The sequence below is a fragment of the Lonchura striata genome, chromosome 5, assembly GCF_046129695.1.
Source record: "Lonchura striata isolate bLonStr1 chromosome 5, bLonStr1.mat, whole genome shotgun sequence".
NCBI lineage: Eukaryota > Metazoa > Chordata > Aves > Passeriformes > Estrildidae > Lonchura > Lonchura striata.
Genome location: NC_134607.1, coordinates 1,156,008 through 1,182,691, shown reverse-complemented (window position 1 = coordinate 1,182,691; position 26,684 = coordinate 1,156,008). Strand labels below are relative to the sequence as shown.

The following is a 26,684-nucleotide window of genomic DNA, read 5'->3' as shown; positions in this document are numbered from 1 at the left end:
CAGTGAGTGTGTGGTGGGAGGGACTCTGGCCAAGGTGGACCAAGTGCCCCTGGGGTTTGGTGTTCCAGCCCAGCTCCTCTGCACGTTCAAATATCTCCTGTACAATAGTACCCTCTGTGGCTCGGCCAAAACCACACGGCAGCTCTGCAGCACAGATAAGAACAGAATCCAAGATTTCAAGCTGAGGCCAGGGAGAGCCTTTCATTTAAGGTCTGTCAGACCTGTGCTTGGGCACGTGTGCTGATGGAAAAATCACAGACAGACCAACTCGAACAAAAGCCAGCCCCTCCTTAATGGTTTGAAATGCTAACATGACTTGGCTTCTACATTAATAGGTAGAGGAATGATTTCACAGGAAGACAATCCTTTTACAAATGTGCTTCTAATTCTCTGTTTATATTGCTTCTTGTCTGTGCTGCATTTTTAGGGGGCCCACTGGAAAAGTCATGGGAGGACTGCAAGGAGAAGGGGTGCTCCCATGAGCAGAGATGGTGGCTTTGGGTCATTAACAGCTGGTGGGAGCTCTGCTTGTGATTTTCTTCGTCTCTCTTCAGGCTAATTGTGCCTGATGTGCCTAAATATGTCACCAGTGGGGATGATCAATGAGGTTCTGGATGAGAAATCCAAGAGGCAGATGTGTCTTGCAGTTGCTTTCTCAAACAGAATTGTGGCTTTGTTTGATGAGTGGTTGTTTGATGCTGTGGTTCCTGTTTGCAGGTGAAGAAGAGGAGGACGGAATAGAAAGGACCTGTGACACCCTGCTCATGTGCATTGTGACTGTGTTAAACCAAGGCCTGAGGAATGGTGGTGGTGTGGGAGACGTGCTCAGAAAGCCTTCCAAAGATGTGAGTGTTCTGGCTCAGGAAATGCATTACTCCCTGTGCATCTCATGAATGCCAAAGTCAATTTTTGGAGGTTATAGAGAATATTTGTATCTAGTCTGATGTCATGTCACACAGCTGATTAATCCTTGTAATTTTTAGATCCCAGATGGGATATTTAACAGGAAGAGTTAGGCTTGGTGTGATGATGATACTTGAAGAAAGGATGTCTAGGTAGCTGTTTACCACTTCTGGAAAAATACAGAATATCATAACCTTCAAAGCACTGCTAAGAAGCCAGCCCTGGGAGGCACATCTGGAATGCTGGGTCCAGTCCTGGGCTCCTGCAGCGGGGCCAGCGGAGGCTGCCGAGAGGATTCAGGGCCTGGAGCAGCTCTGGCAGGGAAAGGCTGAGGGAGCTGGGGCTGTGCAGCTGGAGAGGAGCCCCAGCTGAGAGGGGCCCTCAGCCCTGGGTGTCCCTGGCTGCAGGGAGGGCTCCGAGCAGGGCCCAGGCTCTGCTCTGGGGCCCAGCAATGGCACCAGAGCCACGGGCAGGGACTGAGCCCAGGAGGCTCCACCTGGACATTTTACCTTATATTCAGCATGGCATCTGCCCTGGAATAGGTCCTGTTGTTTACTTGTACTCAACCAGCATGAAGATCAAACCAGAATTTCATCTGTTGTGGCATATTTTCTCTTGCAGAAGTTTCCTCAGAAATGCAATTCATTTAAGGACCTCCCTTAATATTTGGGTGGTTTCATGCATTTTTATTTAGGTTCAAAAAGAACATCACAAATAAAGGCAATCTAGCAGCACTTTGCTTGATGAGCCACACTATACGTTTTATAAGTAAATTCAGGATCAAGTAGGATCTCAGCAGGGCTTGCAGGAGTCCAGAGACAACTCAAATCTGGATGGAAGAGCTCCCTGTGCTAGTAGGAGGAGTCTATATCCTGTCTCACAGACTGGGAGGTTCTGCAGGAGCCAAAATTTATCCCCAGTGGAGTCTGTAAGCACTTACAGACTTTGAAAGTGACCCTTTGAAATTGAACCTTGCCACTTAGCAGCTCTTTAATGCTTAATTATATGGACACACTCCCTAAAGGGTAGTGCTATTATTCCCATGAATGTGTGGGAAACTGAGCAATTTTGGGTGACTTCAGGTCTCTATCATGGGGAAGAAAAGGACTTGGGGAGTCCCTCCCTAGTCCTGTGAGTAAGGCTAGCAGAATTTGGCATATGAAAAGAGATCTGTAGCTTTGCTTGAGCTAATGTGAAAATGTTGTTCAATATTTTAGATTTGTGCTATTTTTTTTACCTTATTGCAACCTTGCCATTGCAGGAGCCTTTGTTTGCTGCACGAGTTGTTTATGATCTTCTGTTTTACTTCATTGTCATAATTATTGTTCTCAACCTGATCTTTGGAGTCATCATTGATACATTTGCCGATCTCAGGAGCGAAAAGCAGAAAAAGGAGGAGATACTAAAGACCACCTGTTTCATCTGTGGTAGGTGTTACTGATCTCTTGAGATATTTGAGGGTGAAAGGAGTGAAAATGAACTGTTCCTCAAGAAATAAAGCTTGGGCCCCAGGCATGGTTATCTTCTACAAGGAAGGCCAGTAAAAATTCTAGAGGCTGATTCCAAATTTATTCCCTCTCAGCAGGAGACAGATTTGATTTGTGAATCAAAAGCTAGTTTTGCTGAGAGGTGGCTTCACAGTCTCCACCCAGAATCCGAGGCAGGAGAGCTGTGTCTCACGCTTGCATCATCACCACTAATGGAGATGGGGCAGCTGCTGACTCTTTCACAGAGCTTGCTGCAGATCAAAGTGCAGCTTCTATTTCACAGCACAGGGCATTCCAGAGGGGCAGCATCAGCAAGAGCTGCCAATTTCAGAAGGTGATATGAAGCAGGGATCAAAGAAATTTAGTGGAAATCATCCCCACAAAGCCCACAAAAAAATCACACTTATTTTCAAGCGCACTCACAAAGAGGGGCAGACCTTCACTTCCTGGGGGACTTCACAGATAGCTGCTTTTTTGTAGCCTCGGGTGCTGCTTCCATGGTTGTGCTGACAGGGATGAAGGCTGTGCAGAGCACAATGTGTCTTTAGACAGTGTCTGTGGACAGGAAATCCAGGGAGGCAAACATTGGTGATTCCTCTCCTTCCTCACTTCTGGTATTCTTCCTCAGAGATTTAGACCATTACAGGGGAAAAAAAAAATAATAATTCTTATGACTCTGTAAAGACTGTGTGACAACTGAGCTGCAGGGGCTCACCCTCTCTGCCAGGTTTAAGCCCACAAACAATGTCACTGAAGTTTAAGTGGGTCTCTTTATATGTTGATGCTAAAAGTGTGCATAAATCTTTGGAAGATCAGGGCCTGGACTGCACATTATGTGCTTCTCAGTATACATCCAGAAAGAGCCAGAGCCAACACTTGTAAAACACTTTATGGCCCTCAGTATAGAAGGCTCTGTGAAACTGTAACATATTTATTATATTGTTATTGTTATTGTTATTAAGAGGAAATATCACAAAAGAGAATAAATGTTGCGTTGAAAGGCTTCTGTCAGGAATGCCTTCTGGCCTGGTATTTCTTGCCTGGCAGTTACAACTTTTAAATTAAGATCTTTCAAATTTATGATCCTTTAAATTAAGTTAGGTTCTCTTCTCTAACATATTTAACAGATTTGTGTATTTCTATGTTGAAATTTATTTTTTGGCTTTATGTTCTTTTCTTTTTGCAGGACTGGAGAGAGACAAATTTGATAACAAGACCGTTTCGTTTGAGGAGCATATAAAGGCAGAGCACAACATGTGGCATTATTTGTACTTTATAGTTCTTGTCAAAGTTAAAGATCCAACTGAATACACTGGCCCAGAGAGCTACGTGGCACAAATGATTGTGGTAAGTCAATTTGGGCATGTGCTTTATGCAACTGAGAGATGCTCCTTGCAGCTAGGGCAGAGAATATCTTCCTTTTCCCCTCTCTCTGAACAATAGGAGGCATTGATCTGTATTTTTAAAGATCTTTTCACATGTCTTAGTCTGCAACAATAATGGAAAAGATGAAGGTGCAGGCCTCAGTCTCCAGTTTGGTGTCGGTACTCTGTGGGTTCTGCTGCCTCATTAGGCAGAGCTGGGGCAGGAGAGCATGCATCATAACATCTGCTGCTGCTCCAGCTTTGTCCAGTGTCTCTGGGCTGCTGTCCAGGAAAATAACATCTCCTGCTGCACACTGAAACACGGGGTCAGTGCTCAGGGCTGGTGCTTTTCTCCTATGGCTGCTCTGAGCAAGTTAGTGAAGAGACCAAGCAGAGCAGCCACAGGGATTTGAAGAGCCACAGAAACTGCCTTGTGAAGCAGGGAGAGTACTTGGATTTAGAGAGAGAAATGTGATGATGCTGGGCCAGAGAGGTGTTCCATTACATTTTGTTTCCAGCCTGCTGCTGAGGAGGGTTCATTCTGCTGAGTGACACGAGTGGATTATCGAAGCTGCCTGTGTTGGGGCTTCATTTTTGAGGAATTTTACCTGCCTGCTGGGCTATTCTGGTGGAGCATTTTCTTCCCATGGACTTGCTGGCAGGTACTGCACTGCTCAGGGCCTGTGCCAGGCTCTGTGGTTGCAGAGCTGGCATATGTCTGAATCCTGGAGGAGGCTGTAATCAAATGTGCATCAGGATTCGCTGTTTATGCACTTCTGGAGCCGCATTTCTTATCAAGACTATCTCTCTGTTATCACTCATCAAGCCTCTGACTGGGCATACTACCCAGCCTCATTACTGAGGTGCTGGGTGGCCTTTTACTCCCCAGTTTAGCCAAGGGGAAGATTCTTCTCCTTTCACTTCAGCTGTCATCAGCTCAGGCGCCAGGTTTCAATCGATCCCAGCTCCTTTCTGCCTTGACAGTGCAGAAAACTGGGTTATTTATCCTGCCTTCAGATGGGTGTCCAGGATAGCAGGGCTGGCTCACCTTTCTCACTCCATTGAGAGCCTAAATGGTTAGTTTAGACAAGATGCCTAATTGGGAGCAGGCTAAAATTAGAGCTGACTGCCACGCACTGTGCAGCCTTGTGCAGAGCTTACCTTGAAGAACTCACATTAGTGGAAATGGTGGTGTTTAGACAGGAGTGTATGCTTGATTGCTCCAGTTAAATCGAGCTTTTGTAAGTGCTATTGCCACTAGAAGGGAAGGTGCTGTGGCAGGTGATGGGAATTCAGTGCTCAGGTGCAGAGAAACAGCCTATTTCCTTCAATTTTGAACCATCATTCTCATTGCCCAGCTCAGGGTGTTTATGCTGTAGGCAGTGATGGATTTACATTTCTGCAGTTTGGTAGGCGAGGTAGAAAACCTAAAACAAATCCATGTAGATTCTGTTGCATTAGGAGAAATTATTCATAGTGGCAGGTTGTCCTATTACACATGGAAATATTTTAGCTTATGTCAGAAATACATTTTAATTTGTGGAATCAGACTCTGGGGCCTGTCTCATTTGTTCATTCCTCCTCTTCCTCTCCCTGCAATGTTTGTAGGAGTTTAAAAGTTTGTGGTATGTATGTTAAGTATTAATGTTTCATTCCAAGAGATGCATTAATATTCATAGTAAGTATATTCATCCTGTGGCAGCAGTGGTTTGACTTTTCTGATGTGTAATTCACTAATGTATTTTACTTCTGCATTAATGGCTGGAACTCCTTTTTGAATATCTAAAACAGAAAAGCACCAAAAACTCATGTGACCCCAAACGCTGAACTGATTTCTCAAAGCCCTTGTTCCTTTGAGGAAGAAGGCTGGTAGTTTAAGTGGTTAGCAGTAATTCAGATTTTGGGATTATTAAATTCTCTTTTTCCAGTTAAAGGTTGTTTTGGATGCTGGAGAGGTACTTATGGATCAGGAAATGTAAAGCTTACATGGAATGAAATTATAAATGGTAGAGTGGGAGAAAAAAAGATAACTAAATGGTTAAACAAACTACAAGTGTCTGGTATGGGATTAGGACTTGTGTTTTTTTGTAGTTTAAAATCCTAGTATGAAATCCAGGGAAGATGTGCTGCATAGCAGAAGCAATTGGAACTTCTTAAGTAAACAAAAAAAAAAAAGGAACACTTTCTCTTGCAGCCAGAGAATTTACTGTATGCTACATGCTACAAGGAATACTAAGAAATTAAAGAAAATAATCTGACTGCCGGAATGGAGCATGATATCTGACTGGAAGAAGAGATTTAGAAGTACAGCTTTGCTAAGGACCAAAAGAGTCAAAAAGAAAACTCTCAGAGGCAATTTTGCAACTGTCAGACGTATGAGCTGCTGTAGCAAATCTCTTTGGTGTGTCCCAAACACAGCCTGATAATAATGAATTACACCACAGGCACGTGAGATGTGCTGCATTCCGTGCACTCATTAAGCCTGAGTATGGCTTTTGTCTTGAAGACAGATAAGCTGATTCAGACTCTGTGACAGCCTGAAAAAGCTGTGTGGCCATCCTTGTGATGCTGGGACAGGTGAACAAGTCACAGGTAGGACAGCACATCCTGGTGAGAATCTGGCAGAAAAGAGACTTAAAATTAACCTTTTACAAGGGACTTGTCAATGGAATTGACTCACTGCTGAAAAAGGCTTGTTAGGGGTATATGGGCTTGGAGGAAATATTTATAAATATGGGTGGTTGGGATAGCAGGGCAGTCTTAGGACTTTTTTGAAAAGGACAAGGGGGAATGAGATTTTATATTTCATACTATACAGAATATGGCTGAAAGAACTCTGTGAATCATACTCCTGGAAAAACTCTCTTCATTCTAATTGTTTTCGTTATGATCAGGAATACCTTCTTATGGCTGCTTCTGTAGCTTTAATGGATTATGTGGAATTTAATGGAATTCTGTGTTTTCACAGCCAAATCGCTTAAAGAGAACTTCTACTCAAATCCAGTCTTTAAGTCCTTTAATACACATAGGTCAAAATTTTGGTGTATGCTGCAGTGACCTTAATGGAAAGAAGAGTTTAGCTCTACTATCCTCATCCTTACTATCCCTACAACTGCAGTAAGGAGGAACCAATTATTAATTGCATTTACCTACTCCTGTCTTGCAAAGTATTGCAGAAAGTAACATTGGAATAATGATCAGTGTTAACAAAGCACCAGGGAAAGCATCTACAATTTCTAATAATCCTTTTCTTTATTGCCCAGCCTCCTCAGAACCCAGAAATATGACTGTCTACTTTGTGACTCTCAGTGTTTTCTATGTATCATTTGTCCAGCAAACAGTGCAGCATCTGGTTTGAAGGCTTGCTGATAGCATAACAGATAAAAAAACCATGAATACTGTGGTTTCCTTGTTTTGGAATGTTATTTGAAAGGCTGGATGCCAAAATGGATGGGAATTATTTACACATCATTGTTCACCTCTCCAGTTTTTCAACTCAAAAAGGGGAAAAAAACATGTGGGCTATGTTCTACACACCCCTCACTCAAATGCAAGATTCTTGCAGATTTCTAAGTTCACTTATATCTCTGTTCCAGGGATGATTTGCTTCAAGGCATTCCCATTATCCTGCATGTCTCTGGCCTCAGGTGACCTTGGGGTAGAGCATTTCTTTTGCTTTCTTGCTCTGGACTGTGGACATTGTCTCTGCAAACTCCTGGTGTTCCCTGTGATTTTGATTTTCCCAGAAGCTCTGTGTTTGTTTCAATGCTTAGCATACTGCTCTGAGGAGTAATTGAAGTAGTCAGGAGTTATCCAGCTCACATAAAGAAAGGTATTAATTTTTCTGTTTTTTTTTCTTTTTTAGAAAAAAAAATCAAGCATAAAATGTATTCTAAAGCAACACACAGTTTATATACCTCAAGCTTTATGGAGATGTTGGTGGGAATAAAGCACTTCATCTCTTCCAGTGCTGCCCTTTCTTCTTGCACACTATCTTTTATCAGTTATTGGGTGAAATATTAATGAATATTAAAGCAGCCCAGTAGGTTTTATTATTTGTTTGCTCTCCAGGCCTCTTTTATGAAGTCAGACAGGTATTATACAATATCCAAAGAGACAGAAACTTTGAAAAGCTGGCTGCATGCCTCGTGTTTGCACTGAGAACCTGCATGAATGATTCCCCTATTGAATTTTCATTCCTTTAGAAAAAACCCTATTTATCTGACCCATTTGACCAGAAACACCCTCCCTAGCAAACCCAGAGGTGCACCTAACTTGTATTACATTGATACAGCAATCTTTGAATGTTCTTTGTTTTCATTTGTCAGAGGAGACAGTTTAATGTGATAACTAGAACAATGAAGGTTAATATCCAAAATTTTATACTTCTCTTTTCAGAGGTGTAATTTGTCCACAAATATTTTACCCAAGCCTTGGTAGCTGTAAATAGATATATGGAGGTTAAAAAAAAGGACATGATTAGTTACTGAATTTTTTGCAGCTCAACAGAGATATGAATTAGCCTATGATTTGTACCTCCATTCATTTGCAAAAGTAAAAGGCTATTGGCGTAGCAATTAAATTAATTATTTTGCCCATTGGAAGAATGAAAGACTTTAGCAAACGAAACTCTGAAACTTTCATTCTCATGTGCTCTGTCCACAGTTCTTAGCAAGTTTTGTAATGGCTTTTATCAGCATTAGTGCTACCTGTCATAACTACATAATTACAGCACCTAATTATATTATTACTTATTTACCCTAGTTATGTAATTGGATGTAATTGTGCAATTATGTAACTCCTCAGTCAGCTGAAAAATGCTCTAAAACCAGCCTATGCTCCTAAGAGTAAAGGATACTGCAGTGAATTGAACATCTCTCTAAAGCAAGGCAATCTTTGCTGGGAAATTACAGGTTCTTTTCTCCATTATGGTCATTGGGACCATGAACCTTTTATTCCCATCAATGTGGCAGGGAGGAAGCAGTGCAGATAGGTTGAGCAACACCAGCCTGAAAGTCTGAACAATTGTCTTCTGATTCAGTTATTCTAAAAGCACTTATGTTGCACAGCAATGACCTGGCATTGGCCATGTGACAAAATATTTAAACTGTTCTATTTTAAATATTTTGAAAGTGTTAGCTTTTATTTCATTATTACTTTTCTTTTAAATTATTAAATAAAAGAAGTATTTAGCCATGTCACAAGGAAAATGCATTCCCCTTTTGAAACGTTCCGATTGTTTTGTTTGCTGTTTTTAAATACTGAAGTTTTGAAAATTCAGCTGAATTTCGTGCTCCTTTGAGCTGGTGGTGTTGTTTCTGTTCTTCCTATCTCCAGCTCATGGTTTTGCCTTCTTTTTCTATTAGATACCCAGAAGTGGGTGTTAGATGGAAAAGCAGCGCTGGGAATAATGCCAAATGAGCCATTGAGAAGCCTGACAATAGCTGTCATTCTGCCCATGCTGTGTGCTGGGCAGCGCCAGCCCTTTTCCCCCGGCACCCTCCTCTCTGCTGCCTCGCTGCTCTGCCTTCTGCCGTGTCCCACCTCGGCAGGGGAGGTGTGATGTGAGCCATGGCAGCTCCTGGCTGCTCCCAGGGGTCAGCTCGTGGCCAGACTTGCTCCATGTGGCTGTGACCCCCCCCACCCCGGTACAGGAGTAGGGTGAGGGGACACGCTCCCTCCTGGAGCCAGAGCTGCTTGCGTCCAGCCCCTGGCACACCTTGCAAAGGGGATTTTTTGCATCTTGGCCAACCCCAGCAGACGTAACCCAGTGTCAAAACAGCCGAGGTGTGAGCCAAGGGCACCTATGGAGTCTGACAGCTGTGGGTCAGGAGGCTGCCTGCCCGTCCCCTCACACCTTGGGGGAGGTTGCTCCAGGGTTACTCAGTGGGCAAAAGGCATTTCAGCAGTGCCAGACCCTGGTGTGCTCCCCTGATGTCTGACTCAGTCAGTGGCCATCCCTGAGCAGACCACGTGGAGCTTCTAGGGGAGGCAGCTCCAAGGGAAATTCAGGCAGGAGAGGTGGAGACAGTAAAAAAGTGCTGTACAGAAAGGGGAAGGGCATGCTGACAGCATGGGGGTTTGTGGAACAAGCTGTGCTTTACTGCTGTCAATTTTTGTCAAATAATGTAGTAAAATTATATGTCCTAAGAGGGCTGTTGACCTCTGCTCTTAAAATAAAGCTTCTTTGAAGAAGGAAGAAAAAAAGTCCTGACATCCAAAATTCTTCTATTGTGTTATCTGTCACCCTTTTGAATTTTGGAGGTAAAAGTTTTTTTCTGCTGGTTCTGTAGATATTCTTATTACATCCAAGGATCACAAAACTCCTTATGGGTAGAAAGAATGACCTAAAGCAGAGAAATGTCAATCCAAGGTAGCATGAATAATGCAGAACAGGCACTTGGGATCTCGGGAAGACACTCCATGTGCTTTTCATATGCACTTTGTTGATTCATCCCAGACAATTCCAGGAGTTTCCTTCCCCAGATGTCCACCAGACCCTTCTGCCGCAGCGAGAGCAGAGGGAGGAGCACCAGGGATATGTTTGTTCACTCCTGAGCTGCTGCAGTTCACAGCCCAGAGTACTAATGTGAAAATTGATGGCCACTGAAGTCACGCCAGTCTGAACTGCACTGGTTGAGGAGAGGACACAGATCTGGTTCTGCTGCCTCTGGATAGGTGGGATAATATCAGCAGGGAGAAAGGGCACCAGCTGTTTAGAGTGACCCCTTCAGCTGCTGCAGCTGAATCTGCCAGGGACACTGAGCTGCTGCTCCTGGCTCACTATAAACAAACTGTATTTTTGAGGCTTCTTCATTATCATTAATTCTAGTTCATTGTGAACTTTCTGATCCGGCAACTCCCAGGCTTGAAAATCCTTACAGGACTCGTGCACACACGTTGTGTTGGAGTGGGGCATGGCATTTATAGTTTTTGAGAAGTTAGTAATGCTTCCATTGTCAGGACTAGGTTATTTTACTTTTTAAGATTGGCTTTGCTCCAAAAGCTAGCAGATGCTATCGAAGCCAAACTTGCAAGGGTGAAATGTATGTACATATCATTAAGCAATGCAACTTTTTCTTAATTACTTTTAAAAGGCTGCTACGATGCATGTCACGTTATGAGTAATTACTTACCATGGCAGTAACATCAAGAGCACAAAAGCTGGCTGCTAAATAAGATCTGAGGTCTCTGAGAAAGGCTCATTTCCTAGGAAATGCAGTGTTGGTTTTGTCTGCAGTTGGGTTTTCATAAATAAGCAATTAAAGAAATACACCTAAATAGATGATTTACAGCTCCCATTTTTCTGTTGTGCTCAAAATAGGAGAGTGAGTGAGAACGCAGCTCTCTATGTCCTTCCACGTGGGCATGGGCCCTGTGGGGAGTCCAGGGCTTTGGATTAGGTGCACCAGGTCCCAGAGAAAGTCCTTTTACTGCATCGAGGCCTGCCCCAAATCCACAGAGGAGCTCAGAGTTGATCACTATTGAGTGATACGGTCACTAAAATAGAGCCACTCTCAGATATCCGAGGGTTAGCCAGGTCTTACATGGACAGAATAAATTGAGGCACTGATCTTTCGGCTGCTAGGTGTTGAGTTATTTTTCTATTGTTGCTTTTCTTGTTTCTCAAAAATAATTTTCATTTCTGTGGGAAGACCACTGCTATTTTTGTTTCTCTGTACAATTTTGCCTCTCCGCTATTATCTCATTAAAGTGCTGAACACCTCCCTCTCCACTTCATAAAATAAGCAATCACAGTAACATGCCTAATTAGCTGCTTTCTTGCTCATTTGTGTTTCTCAAAGCATGAAAAGTTAACATCACGTGAGGATTTTGCATCTTTGCACAAAGCTCCCATTCTTCAAGAGAGCTGAGCATCTTCTTTTCTACTTGAAGGGTTCTGCATCTTCCAGCAATGGGCTCTTTGGCCTGCCATAAATAATTTAGTTGCCCTGCTTGGCTCAGTGATGCATGAGACGTGGGTAAATAAAGGGAAAGGTGGACTTCATTTGGTACCTGCTTGCAAAAGCTTCAGGTTTCAGTGGGTTTCTGTTTGTACACATCCTTTTCAGACAGGTAAAATTAATTATCCTGCTGCTGCTTGAACAGGAAGCCATGGATCTGATCCTGCCTCCTTAGAAATGATGTCAGCTGGAGCAGGAGAGAGCTTGGTATCAGGGCAGGTGCTGCAGCCCAGGCAGGTTTGCTGTGTGCAGTGAGGGGATGGTGGTGACCTTCATCCCCCAGCTGACTCGGGGAGGGACTGGCCATGGCACAGAGCCCTCGTCTCTGCTCAGCCCCTCACATACTTACAAAGCACCAACACAATCCTGTCCGTTTCCTTCTTTCCTTTAAAATCACTTCTGTGTACACAGCTGTGATGTAATTTCAAGTTACAGAGCAGAGACTAAAACTCCTCAAAAGTACATTCATTGATATTTAGAGGCTTTTCCCCCCGTGAGATCCAGAATCAGCAGTTTGATGATACCCAGACCTAGTCTTTTTGGCCCCTGTGATTTTGTGGCTCACTTGTAAGCTTAACTTGATTTCCTCTGTATTTTGAAGATTTGGCCACTTGTCTGTTTAGCCTTCAAAGATTTTGCTACAAAGATGGGTTCTGCCTTGATAATCCAGCGTAGTCACAGCCTCCTTGTCCTCCTTCCAACTTCTACTCCTTCCATTTGCAAATTAAAATAAATGAGCTGAGTTGGATTGCTGTTTGTTTGCTTGCTGCTGGCCTTAAAAACTCGAGGAAGGGTCTGGACACGAGGATGTGTTCCTTGAAACTTGCACATCCCCAGGAGCAGGGAGTGGAGGAGCTCCAGCTGGAGCGCCCCGAGCCGAGCGGCGCTGCTGGCAGGCCAGGGCTGCACTTCCCCGCTGGAATCCGCTCCCGCCTCCACCTGCCAGAGGCTGGAGCTGTTAACTTTCCAGGCAGCCTGCAAAAGCCATCTTTTATCCCTTTGTTAAAGAAGCCTGTGGCTTGAGATGGATCTGTGTGTGGGCAGGCCATTAGTCTGTGATTTCAAGTGAGGGAAAGGCTCTCCAAGGCACTGCATAGGCACCTACTGTTGCACTTAAAATGCTGGCAGTGACAGAGCCCTGATTCTCCCGGGACTGGCTGCACAGGGCTTTGCCAGTGAAAGCTGGACCTTAACTGGGATCACAGCTAGTGATAAGAAGTTGAACCCCAGAGGAACAATGTGATGAGCAGATCCTGAAACGTGTCAACTGAATTAATTTTGATTTTTCACGATGGGAGAAGCAAGAGACACGAAACACTTCAGTGCTGTCTGAGAATATTGTTGCAACATTTGAAAACAATTATTGCTCTTTGTATTACAGTGATACTAAGCCTCTGGCTGCTTGAATGGGAAAGAGACTGAAAAATTGTCTACAGCCAAGACAGATAACTGCAGATGCTGAGGGAAAGGCAGGACAGCAAGGTTCCCCAAAGACACGAGGGCAGTCAGTGAAAGAACAGAGAGGTGAATTTATTGACTTACCAGGAACTACATTTAAAAGTAAATAGGCTTGAAGTTGTTGGGACTCAAAATATAGCAGTGAGATTCTGCAAGATGCAAACCAGGGAAAGGCTACAAAAAATGTAGTTCTGCTGCTGACCTCTCACAGTGCAGAGGCAGCAAGATTTGGGGGGATTTGGTGCAACATTGGCTTGAGCTTGATTTACAAGGTACTACAGATATGATGAAGTTACTTGTTTGCTGAATCTATCGTGGAAGGAAAAATCCACTGGCCCATATTACTCTGACTGGATAGGTTTCTGAATTTGTGTAACTTTAGTCTCATTGTGCCATTTATCTTTTGGGATCAGCTTTATAAGATTTGTGTCAGGCTTTTCTATTTGGTTGCAAGGCTGCTTTGCAGAATCTTCTTTCTTGTTTGTGTGGTGGATGTGTGTATGATAAAAAGCTACGATTGCATCATCTTTAATAAAAGCAAAGATGTATAGCCTAAAGAAATCAGATTAGTTGTAGAGAAAGAAATCAATCAGGTTGGCAAATTGCATCTGTGGGACAAAGTGCAAAATGTTTGTTTCATACAGTATTTATTGAACAAATTTGTTGAGAAGATGGTTAAAAATGCTCTACGAGAAAAAAAAATAGGAACCATTTTGTTCAATTTAAATGGCATTGATGTATTTTTTACAGCATGAATTCTTGCAATATTACCAACAACAATCCCTGATAAAGTAGTTTGCACAATTGCCTCACAGGGCATTTTGAGATAAAAGTATATATCGGAGATTGTAAAGTGGCTGCATCCAATTTATATGTAATGGAACCCACTACAGCCATCCTCCAAAATTCAATAGATCAGGAATCACATTACACTTCTGTGAGTTTGGGGTAGTAGGAGCTCTAAAGAGCATCCAAAACAAACAGGCAGCTTTAAATCATGTTTAATGAACCCTGTGTATTTTATACACATGTGATTAAAATGTTTTGTTTCTGTTTTTCATTTTGTTGGGTGATACTGAAGGAAAATCCTAAGTTCAGGCCTGTGAAACTGATCATCTGCTTGTTCTCAAGTGAAAATTCAGTTTAACTGAACACAGCAAACCATTTAAAATGATGGACTGAAAAAAAAACAAAAAAAAAACAAACAAAAAAAAAAGCATATCTGTACCGAGGATCCATAATATTTCCTAGCAAGAACACTAAATGAAAATGTAGTATAGGCAGATAAAGGGTCATTTCTTTTTTTCATGTATGCCTGCAGCCTTGAAAACAACCCACAGCAGACACAAACCTGAATGAGTAGAGGGCTCAGTTTTGCTGTTTCCCACCTATTTCCTGAAGGGAATAAAAGTGCAAGTGGATAGGTGGCACCTTGTGTGCTGCAACCAGACCTGCCACGGGGCCAGTCCTTGGCCATCGTGCCTGCATGGGCAAGGAGCTGTTCCTGCTGTGCAGAGGAAGGCACAAGCAAGCATTTGAGCAGAGCAAGGGGGCACAGAGCAGGCTGTCAGTGTTCAAGCCCATAGGGCTGGAAGGTGGCCATTGCTTGGTGTTGTTTTCTCAAGAGATGCTTCGCAGAGGAACTTAGAACTTAATCCTCTCCTCTGAGTGGTACTCAAGTATGTCCCTTTATGATCTTCCAGGTCTTTTCCAGCCTTAATGATTCCATGATTTTGTGCATGTGTAAGGTGTGTGCATGATTGTATCATTGCTTAAAAATCTGTTCTGTGTGGTGATAGTCAATAATTCTTACTAATTTTCAAAGAAAGCGTTGTTCTTTCAGCTGTCCTTTCATACTGCCCCATGTGCAAAATACATCAGAGTGAAAATGGGCCCGAAGCAGGAACATTCAGATCAGGACTCAAAATGCCTCTGCTCTGGCAACATCCTAAACCAGAACAATTGCACTGCCATCAGCAGAGCTCTGCCTGTGTAAAGCTGAGAACAAGGTCAAGTCCTGAGCCTCTGAAAAACGAGTCTCCAGCTGAGTCTTTGTATTTCCCAAAGATTCTGTTACACCAAATTGAAGCTAAAGCCAGGAAATGGACAGTACTTGCAAAATACAAGGTGACAGGACAATTAAATGTGAAAAAATCCCCAAAACATAAATTTCAACAAATATGTTCCTGAATATGTGTGCTTCAAAAGCTAAGAAGCAGAGGTCATGGCTTGGAGTTTACCATGGAGTTAGACCCTGATCCATTGGCTCAAACCAGCAGGCACATTGACAAAAGCAGGTCCAAATTTGTGGTGTCCTCACCAGCTGGATGGTACATATGTGTCTGAGGAGGAGACATCATCTGTGGCCTGATACTGCAGGGGACGTTTACTTTGCAGTGGGATTCGTGCCACTGGCTTTTGTCTGGAGTTCAGCGTCTGGAGTGCTGCTGGCGTGTTTTGTGAAGGAAAATCAATATTAAGAGAGGAATGGGAGAAGGGGGGGCTCAGCTCGCTGGTGCGAGCCGTGTGGGAGCGGGAAAGGCAAGGGGCTGGGGAGGCATCGGAATTCTGGTCACTCTAAACAAAGCCAAGGGGAAGCAGCGACGCCGCTGCCGGGCTCGGCGGGGTCCTGGCCCACAAACCAAGCATGAACTCACTGAAATGCTGTGGGGAGCAGCAGGGGAAGCAGAGGAATGGAGGACCAGGTTAGAGTTGGAGGCGTGTTGGCGGCAGAGCTGGGGCTGAGCGGGCAGCTCGGCCCCTCGGCTGTGCCAGGGCTGCGCCGGTGGCGCTGGGGGAGCTGAGGCTGTGGGGCACTGCCAGCTGGGAGGGCACAGAGACCTGCCACGTTCCCCTGCACACGGGCTGCCCTGGCATTGTGCTGAGCTTCCCACACCGAGACAGCTGGAACTGAACCAGACAAGGTCCTTTCTTTAAGGACATGTGCGCTTCATGTCAGAATATTGAAACCATAGCCACGTGAACAAAGTTAGTAAGCCAGTGATTCATTGCTGTTTCAAACCTCTATCTAGCCACAGTAAATTTCTGCTCAGTAGTGACAGCCTGTGTCCACATGCAGGCTATGATTTACAGTTCTGTGTTTTGTATCAACAACATCTGTTTAACAAAAGAAGGGGAAAAAAAAAGCCAAGAACATTTATCTTCTAACCTCTGTACCAGATGTTTCGTTATGCACAAGATCCAGGGATTATATCAGAAATAATTATTTTAAATGAATGATCTGAAGTGTTTTTCCTAAAGTATGTCTCGTAACCACTAACAACATGAAAACATAGGAATGTGGAAAAATAAACTCATTTTTTACACAAATTTATAATTGTATCTATTTTAAGGGTGCAAATATTACGGACCAAATCCTAGCTTTTGATGGTAGTGTTGGGATATTTGAAGATTTGCACAGGACAATATCAATTATCAGGGTTATGAGAGAGATAAGGTGGCAGAGAGTGACTGATACAGCAGAAGAAAGCAACATTTCAGAAATGTGCTGTGGGAAGGGACGACACCAGAAGCAAACGTGTCTTCAAGGAGAGCAGTGCTGGGGTGGGACACAAGCTGAGGCTCTCCAAGCACACAGCAGCTGTGCCCTGGCTCTCCCATGCGTCCCCTACGGTCCCTGCACACCTGCAGATCCCTGGGTTCCACCTGGACAGTGGCTGGACTGTGCCATCTCAGAAACAAAGCTGCTGAGTTTGGTTTCTGCTTGCCACCTTGCTGAAGTGGGATCCCTCCCCTTGTGGCTGCTCTCTGACTGCTGCAGCCCGGGTCAGGGTGGCATTTTCCTCTCTAGGGACACGCTGTGACTCACAGACCTGCACGTGGCTTGCCCACAACAGCAGTTGCATGCAGAGAGCACATTCAAACTTACAGAAAAAATTACTTCCATGATCGTTTCCATCTTTTGGAGGTAAATGCAAAGTCCCTTAGGTGTGTTTGATAAGCAGAAATATTGTGGTGCTTGTCCTTTACAGAGCTTCAATTTGAGTGTCTAAACTGCCCCGTAGAGCATCAGAGAAAATTCTTCGCAATTTGGGGTTTATTATCATTCCTCACCATAATTTTTGCAGGGGTATCATAAGTGGGAATGCTGATACAGAAACACTGAGACATTTATAACTGCCTGGCCTGGATATCAGTCTTGAAGAACTCACAATTACTCAGAATTACGGTGATAGATTCTGTTGCAGCCCTCAAAAACATTCAGGCAAGTTAAAATGAAAGTAAATGCATCAATGACACTGCTAAAGCAGAGAGTGGATCTGTATTGTGGTTTCAACCTTCTTTCAGGGGGTAACAGGTTTTTCTGTTTTTCTGTGAGTTGTGGGAGCTGTAGCATGTATCAATCCAGTGCAGACCCAGCCAAACCTATTAGTTTTCTTGTTGCATAAAGATTTATCTGTAATTGCCAAGGTTTATTTTTATTTTCTTTGAATTACTGTTCTGGATGCATATAGATGCATAACAATTCCTAATTTCTCTCCCTATATTCTTGTACAGCACAGATTGCTTATCAAATACAGCCTTAACATTAAAGTGTCAAACAGGATTTGCAGAAAGCTATTTAGGTTTGTAGTTTAGGATGAACATTTATCAAATTGTGGATTAGCTGAATCATGCACTGAACCAAATTATTATTGTCTGTGATTAAATCACAAAGTGGTTATTGCCCTGTGTCATCTAAAGCACACGATAGCTTAAATCTTGAAAATCCCTTTTTAAGGTGAATCTAGGAGCTACATAATGCTGGACTTTTAGGACCAGACTCTGTCCCTAGACATAAAAATAATAGCTTTCAAAAGGTCATTTGGACTGATCCCTCTCTGCTTATATGGGCAGCACATTGGGAAGGGAATGGATGGGTTTGCATTTCAGACATACAGAATAGTTCTCAGCAAACAGATCTCTTTGTACCCAGCACTAAAGTATTTATTCAAGGTGCTGGCCCAGAAAAGGGGAGTGAACTGTTCCTTCTTGTGCCTGAAAGGGCAGGGGCTGCCTGCTGGAGAGCAATGGTGCCCAGTTTGTTTGTACAGAGGACTGGCAGTGCCACTCTTCAGCCCCGGAGGCCACGGGATGACCAGCGGGGTCTCTCCTCAGCAACAGTGCAGCAGAATTTTACCACCCCAAAGGGGCACTTGAGTGGCTACAGTCTCTCTAAAGAGGCTCAATCATCTAAAGCTGTCATGGGAGCCTTTTTTGGGGGCTGGAGCAGTGGTCGCTGCCTGCCCACAAAGATGTGCTCCAGGACAGCCCAGCACAGCACACGAAGGTGCCGGTAGCAAACCTTCCTGGTGATTGATGTCCACGTTCCTCTTGTGCACTCTTCAGCAACCACGTAGCTGAAGAGCAAGAGGGCTTCCAGCACCCCTGTTTTCTCAGCCTAGCTGTTGATGACAGCCTCTCTGAGTCATGAGGAGAGAAGGATCCTTGCAGAACTGTGGGCTGGGAGACACAGAGGCCGCTCCCCTGCCCTGGCGCATGCAGCAGGGCAGGTCACAGCACAGGAGGAGTCACGAGCAGTAATCACCACTTTTCCTGGTGAACAGATAGGAGGGAAGTCCTGAAAGGGCTTGTTTTCATGTTGCAACAAGGGGTCACGGGGTGGAAAGGGCTGAGAGGCACTGCATTAGAGCGTGCTGGAGAAATGAGTCTGGCACGGCTGCGGGCAGCGTGGCCCTCGCAGTCCGTGGCACTGGCACCGGCTGAAAGTCTGCACTAGGCTGCCTTTGCTCCTCTACTTCATCCCCCTTGTCCTACTCTTTGACCTATTTTCTCTCACTGTTATCTAGTAATCTATTTTTTAAAGGCTCAGCCCAGTCTTTCCTGCTGGTTGCAGCTGATCCATCTCGCTGCTAGCCTATGAAACCAGCACCTCCTAAAGAAACATCCTTCTGCCAATTACTCCGAAGGCATGGATTCAGCTCAGCGTGAGAGCTTCATTGAAGCCAGTTGGCTGTGCCAACAGGACAGGGATGGCTCAAGAGAGGCTTCGTACAAAGTATAGAAACTCTTAGCAGATTTCTTCAGTCTTTCCTTCATCCCTGCTCAGCTGGAGCCAGGAAAGTCGGAAAAACGGCCATATTTTACCAAAGGGAGGACTTATCCCACAGCTCTGCCATCCCCCTGGAAAGCCCACGAAAGGGAAGGAGAGAGTTGCACAGAAAACTGCAGGAGGCAGGCGCAGACTTCTGCTCTGAGCCTGCTTCTCCCAGACAGAGGGTTTGAGGTTTTCCAGTGAGCTCAAGGAGCAAATCCTCTAAGCCCTGTGATTTCTCAGGCATGTGCCCTCTCCGTGAGCACCTCGAGGATGTGCCCAGGGCACTTGCACAGAGGTCTGGCCCTGGGGGAGCTGTGCCTGCGGCTGGAGCCCTGCCAGCGAGGGGGAGGACGGAGGGAGCGCGCTGGATCACCTCACCAAATGTCTGCTCTGCCCGTGTGCAGTCTCCCTGGCCCGCAGCCTTTTGGCTCGCCCCACCTGCCTTTTTTCCCTTTTTTTCCCTTTCCCCCAGCTGAACTGGCGGAGAGGAGGCTGCAGCTCCTTTTTGTCCCTGCAGCTTTCCTGTCTGGCTGACGCTGTGCCCTGGACGCAGATGTCTGCTTAAATATGGATCCTGTGAGGCACAGGTTACGCTTGCGGGAAGAGTGTGGAGCAGAAAGATGCTGTGATCTGTAGGTGGGCTGTGAATTGCTGCTGTCCTGTGCAAGAATGAAATAACAATATGGAATAAAAATAACAACATACTGCCTTGAACGGTGGTTGTTTAGAAAGAAGATTTCGGTACATTTTCACAATTAATTATTTATCCAAGCAGCTACTGCCTTTAAAAGCATCCTGTCCACATAGCTCACCCTCTGTGAGCTCATTAATGCTCGAGCTGTGTCACCTCAGGCTAACCTGGTGGTTGTTGATTGAGTCCCGTGACAGCTGTTTGCAGAGGTTTGCCCTGCTCCCTGCCAGCAGCCTGCCTTCCTCCTCCAAATTGCCTCTCCATTCCAGGCTGGGTTCAAATTTCTGAGTGAACGCTATCCTGGGCAAAATGGTTGGATTTCTAAGAGTAATAGGTAAGGCACGACAGATAACATCCTGCACGCCCCCAGGAGTGCTCCTGCATGTTGCAGCTTGAAGGTGTTGGTCAAGATGAGCCCTGCACCAAGCACAGAAACATTTAAGTCCCAGAACAAATATTTGGGGGGGTGTACAAACATGTTAATGACCTCCAGTTAATTGGCAAGCAATTACCTTGAAGTAAAAATAGCTTTCCCATTGCTGAGCAGTCACAAGAGTGCGTGTCCCCCTATGAACACTGAAATTTTTGCCCAAGGAGCCTTGTCCAACTCGCCTTCTCAATCCTGGTAGGTCTGTGATCAAAAGTTTGTTGTCCCCAGCACCAACTGCTGTTTGTTTGTGGTGCAGACTCAGCAAACAGAGCTGTCTGCCAAAGCTAATTTTCACATTGCCCTTTAATGAAGTTCTGCAGTTCATAATGCAATGAAAAAGCAAGATCATATTGACTGGCAAAAGCGTGTGGTTCAGCAAGGGAAGGTACCTGCTGTGTGCACTATAAAGGAACTATCAGTGAAAGCTAGGTAAGTATTTTTAACCTAAAGACAGCTTGGCAGGCTATAATGTGTCTCCTACCGAATTTTGAATCTTTCTGATCCTTTGCATGAGAGAAACAGACAGCTGGACTGATTTCATCAGATGTGTATTGCAGCTGAGAACCAAGAGACCTGCACCTAACACAGCTCTTGGGACTCCAAGTGGGACCTGTGGGCAGATGTTTGACCTGCTGCCTCTCTGCCACCTACAAAAGTCAGCAGCACCTTTTCATGATGTCTCCAGTCCATGCAAACCATCAGCTTCTCTTAGAATTTGGATCAAGTCCTTGCTTGATCCTCTGCAATACTTTAGGTTAAAAAAAGGGCCCAGATTTTCCTGATCCACACCTGGGTTTCATTCCTGGAAGAGATGGTCACAGCATTTCTAGGAAGGCAATAACTGGGCACACGTGATTGAGCGGAGTCTGTCGCTGAGGTCCCGCGACTCTGGGGCTTGTGGTGGCCAAGATGAGCTGGCACATCTTGTGGTGCAGGGTAGTTCCAGCTGCAGAGCCACGTCTGCTCCGTGGGCTCCACAGCATCGTGTGCCAGCAGGTGAGGTGCTTGCTGCCTGTGCCATCCCTGTCTCCAGCTGCTCCTGGCCATCCCTCTCTCCAGGCAGCGTAACGTCACGCCGAGGAGGAGGAAAGCAGGTGACACTGGGACCCTCAGGACAGCCAGGTGTCTGGCACTCGCACAGATTCCTCTGGATGCTGCAATGTGGTGCAGGGTCAGTCCACAAAAATCTTGCCAAAGCAGCCGGAGGTCTCTGCCTTGTGTCCTGGAGGAGTGAGGGAGTGGCAGATGGAAAAAACAAAACTAGCAAAATGTATTTCACAATCCTGGCGGCAGTACTCGGCAAACAGAGGAGCCACAATGATGGAGTCTCAGATTGCTCTCTCTGTGCAGCCTGGCTTTAGGAACTTTGGGTTGTTGTGAGGCTTGAAAGGGCTCCTGTTCCCTCTGCTGGCTCCTATGGCCTTGCATTTGGTATCTTCAGGTGTTTCAAGCAGGAGGAGCTGTAATGAGTGCAGATACCAGAGCTTTCCAGGAAACATTCAGGTACAAGTGCAGCTCTGTTCACTGTAGCTGCCTTGAATTAAAGTTCTGTGCCTGTAGTGGCAGACAAATTTGCTGGCAAACATTTTGAAGAAAAAAAAAAATAAAGAAAAAGGCATCAATCCAGAAAGGCACTGTGCACAAACTAAGCTTAGTATAAATGAGTACACCTGTGCTCGACACCAGGCACGTGATGAATGCTCTGCTACATCCTAGCCAAAATAAATTTAAAATAAATATCGGCGTGTACTGGTGGAAGATGAATGCTGGTCTTGTAAGCAGGACCACATGTGGCAGAAACAGGATCCTCCCGCTCCGCGTGTCAGCTGGGGATATCCACAGGGAGGGTCACGTGCGCTCCTCTCGAGCTCACCAGCAGAGCTGGTGAAAACAGGTTTTGATTTGAATGAGTTATGACCCATTGAAAATGGCATCATGTGTAACCACAGTAAATTGTCATAATGAGATCACGAGGCTGGAGAAGTGAGCGGCGAGCAAAGAGGCCGCGTTCCACCGGCGCCCACAGCTGCCAGCCCGGGGCTGCAAAATGCAACCCGGGGACACGCTCCTGCTCCCTGGGCATCCTTGGTGATTTAGTGACAGGAGCAGGGGTTGCACAGCCAGACAAAAATTCACTGGAAGTTTTGAGTTAAAAAGAAGAAAAGGCTAAAATTCATGCAGCTTTGCATTTAGTCTTATCCAGAGTAACAGAGGGGATGGTCTAACACAAAGAGTGGACAAACACGAGTGCTGTTAGTGCTGCCTGCTCACTCAGGCTTAGCCTGGTTGTTTCTAAGTCATGCTGCTGTAGGAGGGGAGGGTTTGGTGTTCAGGACAGAGCACTACAGAGGTGAAAGGAAATCCTCCTGGAAGCACAATAAAGCCTTGGTGTATCCCAGGCTCACAGCTCTGCTGGACCAGCCCTCCTGGACCCTGCTCAGGCATGGCTGCCCTGGGCTGCCCAGCTGTAAATGCTGCAGAATCATCACTGCCTTCTCTACTTTCATAGGAAAAATAGAGGCAAACTCCAAGAGTATGATCAGTTTGATGGACTTAAAACTTTACCAAATACCTGCACAACACAAGTAGCAGAGCTCCTGCTTTCCAGATGCCTTGTAGGTGGACGATTGGAAAGAGCTTCCTTCCATTCCTCCTGACACAGTGCTGTTTGTGTGGGGCTGTTCACAGCTCAGGGGACTGGAGGAACACACTCATTTGCTTCTCTTCTCAAGTTATCAAGTGCTCGTGGCCGAGCCACATCCTCCTGCTGCCCGCGAGGCACAGGGCAGAGGTTTGTGCACGCTGCCTGCTGCAGGACCTGCTCTGTTCCCTTGGTCTCAGGGCAAAGCAGGTTGCTCTCCACGTGGCTCCCACTCCTCCTAGTCTTGCACCCTCTGTCTCCTCTGTATGTTAAGCTCTGCACACAAATATCTGTGCCCCTGAGCCATAGAGACAATTTGGGCTCGTGTGGATACGCAGCACCTTCCTGACTCACATTGTTTATTTACAGTGGTTTGGTCATGGCTGAATTCATAGCCTGAGTCCATGGATAAAGGAACACCCAGCTCAGTGCTGTTCCATGCAGTGCCCTTGGCCCCGGGGTTGTGCTTGCATTTATCCAAAATGCACGGTCTGAACTGCACATTGAAGCCTAAGCTGCCCAGGGCCCCACGTCTCCTGCTGTGGGCAGCTAGATCCAGGTCCTTCTGCTCTTCCAGTAGAAGTGCTTGAGGCTGGTCTGGAAGGCTCTTGACTTGTTTTCCTGGTGTTGCCTTGCTGACATTGCTGCAAGGACAGCAAAATAGATGGAGACCAGCCAAGCTGAAGAGACAGAGGAGAAATGTGTCCCTGCATACACTTAAGAGCAAAGCATGGGGAGCACTGAGGCTTTCCTTTCCTGCTGTACCAGAGGAGTATTCCCAGAGGGGGCATTTCTTCCTGCCAGAGCCACAGGTGAATGTGCCAACACTGCCCACACTGCAGCACAGGTGCAGCTGTGGGGAACTCGGATTTCCCAGTTGGTACTTTCTCTGTAGCTAATGAGAACCAAGAATAAAACTGTTCATTTGAAATACTTTCTAAATTTACTGCTTAAGCTCACTTGCTGTGTGTCATCCACTGAGCAGAAGTCTTTCTGAGCTTTCATTCTCTAGTATCAGCTTAGTAGCCCTGCATAAACCCCTACTAACACGCCTTATTTTTCTGATACCTATGTAGGAGAAGAATTTGGACTGGTTCCCTCGGATGAGAGCCATGTCTCTGGTTAGCAATGAAGGTGACAGTGAGCAAAATGAAATCAGGAACCTGCAGGAGAGGCTGGAGTCAACCATGAGCCTTGTAAAACAGCTTTCCAGTCAGCTGGCTGAGCTCAAGGAGCAGGTAAGTGCCCTGTGTGGGTAGCAAAGCGAGCACATGTGAGTGAAGGCGCTGACTTCCATCAAGTCACAGTCAGGACGCAGTTACAAAAGAGACTTTTGTCTCAGGAAGGTTTTATCTTTCCCTCCAGCAAGTTCTCTGGGTAGATACACTGATAAGGGTTTGGAGTGAAATTTTTACTCTGTTAGCAACAGCAGAGATCAGGTAAGGAGAAAACTCTGAGGGGGAATTAGTCATGCAATGCTCCTGGGGAGTGTGCAAGAACAGAGGGGAAGGTGCAGAAGGGATGAGGGGCTGCATAACCCGGCAGTGAAAGCGATGTAGTGTCAGGAATAGCTGCACACGGATGGGAGCCTGGAGGGAAAAAAGCCTTCTGTGTCCAGCCCGTGGGGTTTTCCCCCACTGAGAACATCAGCAGTGCCCTTGTGAAAACAATTTGCAGAGCCTGTTGCTTTGCTTGTGTCACCCTTGCGCTGGTGCCATTCCTGCAGCTCCCTCTGCTCTCCCGCATGGAGCACAAGCTGCTGGCCTCCCTTAGAGCCTCCCTTAGAGCCCTGCTCCTGCCCACATCGCCTGCCTGGTGTGTTTGCTCTCCCTTCAGGATCAAAAGGCCACCTCCTTTTTTGCTACAGGTGCTGGTCACCTCTGCTTTGCTCATTACAGTTTCAGAAAAGCATCTGTATGTGTTCTTTACGGGAAGCCTTTCAATGGCATCAACAGAGTTATCTAATTATTCCCCTTCAAATCTCTCCTTAAAACTTTTCCCTGTGAAAAAGCCAACAAAGGTTTAGGCTGGATGTGCTGAGACCATTGCTCATTGTGCTTACCCACAACATCCTGGTGGGAATTTTTTCATCCCCCTCTGGCCGAATCTGTTCTCTCCTGGCTTAAATTTAAACTCTGTGTGGCCGGGGCCATCTTTTAGTTCTGTGATTCTACAGCACCAAGTGCAAACGCTGACCCTCTGCAGGGCTGCACAACACAATAGCAGCACAAATAATACTATGTAAGACCTGCCGGGGGATAAGAATAATGTATAAATGAGAATAAATGTCCACACTTTGCAGGAAACAGATCTCCCACTTCAAAGACATCCCTTACTTGTAATTTTCTATGCTGAAGAAAAGAATTCCACTCCCTGTTGTTTTGCTTATATGTATCTTGCTCTGTGACTGCTAAATAATAGTAAAAAGAAAAAAAAATCTCAACTCGTCTCTCTCTCTGCCTTTCCACCTTAGATGACAGAACAAAGGAAGAATAAGCAGAGGCTGGGCTTTCTTGGATCAAACACACCCCATGTGAATCATCACATGCCACCACCCTGATACCACGGGGAGAAGCCGTGACTAGCCTTTCATCAGTATTCCTGCTTTATTATAGAATAAAAAACTGAGATTGAGAGGAGTGAACAGTGCCTATTGTTACAAAGTTAAAAACAACCAAGTGCCAAGATGTTAAGTGGTTTAGCTCTGGGAACAATTTGTAGCTGTTTTTCGTGGTTGAGAGGGACCACAACCTAGAATGTGAGAGATACAAGGCAGCTCGTTTGTATTCCCTGCCTGCCCGGCCGGGCTGCGGCCCAGGGCTGGGACAGAGGCTGGGACAGCTCTTGGCCATATCCTGGGAGCTCCTTTTTCCCCAGAGCAGGGGGAGAAACAAGCTGAGCAGAAGGAGGAGAGGTGTTTATTGAGGCAAGCACAACAGCCTGGCTCTGAATCAATAGGTCGTCTCTGGCTCACTTGCCAAATAGCAACATTAGTCATAATTGCTTGGCATTTACTATTTTTTAATTACTGAAAATATGTCAGTCCGTAAGCGGTGATGTTGCTTCAAGTGACTTCTACTAGGAGGGAAAGGGGAGAAGCCTCAAAAGACTGGGAGAATAAAAAAAAAAAAAGGAAAATATAGGAAAAGTTGCAAAGAGAAACATTAACGCTTTTGAATTTTAGCTGTCACCATGCAATTTCTTATTTATAACATGGAGCACAATGGATCTACAGCTGTGGGAATGTTATGCACATAATACTGACAACATAACTGGAAGTGATTTCTTTCTCCTGGCTTCAGATGTTCTCGATTAATGTGGCCGTGAGGTTTCACATACTGAGGAGTTAAACTGTGTTCTAAATTCAAGTTCCAATGGAGGATTCAGGGGGAAAAATTATACTCGTCGTTTGAAGCATGTATGGGATTTTATTTAAAAAAAAAAAGCTTAGAAATGTCTTTCTGTACAGAACTGTAATGGTGTCATTACCTTCCATAAACTCATCTTCAGCAATAGTTGACTTGAGTAAATAAACACCATATTCTGCCAGCTTTCCTCTGATCATGGATTGATGGTTTTGCCTGCCCTTCCCACTTCCAGGGGTTTGCAGGGAAGCCTGGTGGGGAACAGGGGGGCAACATCAGAGAAGCTCCTTCCAGCTCTCAGCCCTGCAAAAGGCAGCAGCTAA

The 26,684-nt window shown here is 45.3% G+C and overlaps 1 protein-coding gene across 3 annotated transcripts in view; it reads left to right on the top strand.

Annotated features, from left to right (window-relative positions):
- The window catches only part of ITPR2 (inositol 1,4,5-trisphosphate receptor type 2), a 240,615-nt gene extending 214,068 nt beyond the window's left edge, over positions 1-26,547 (top strand). For all 3 annotated transcript variants that reach the window (XM_021538671.3, XM_021538669.3, XM_021538676.3), the window contains 5 exons: positions 718-845; positions 2,165-2,330; positions 3,577-3,737; positions 24,073-24,234; positions 25,470-26,547. In XM_021538671.3, coding sequence (XP_021394346.1) covers positions 718-845; positions 2,165-2,330; positions 3,577-3,737; positions 24,073-24,234; positions 25,470-25,556 — 704 coding nt within the window. In that variant the 3' untranslated portion in view covers positions 25,557-26,547. The remainder of the gene's footprint in view (positions 1-717; positions 846-2,164; positions 2,331-3,576; positions 3,738-24,072; positions 24,235-25,469) is intronic.
- The last annotated feature ends 137 nt before the right edge of the window (positions 26,548-26,684 follow it).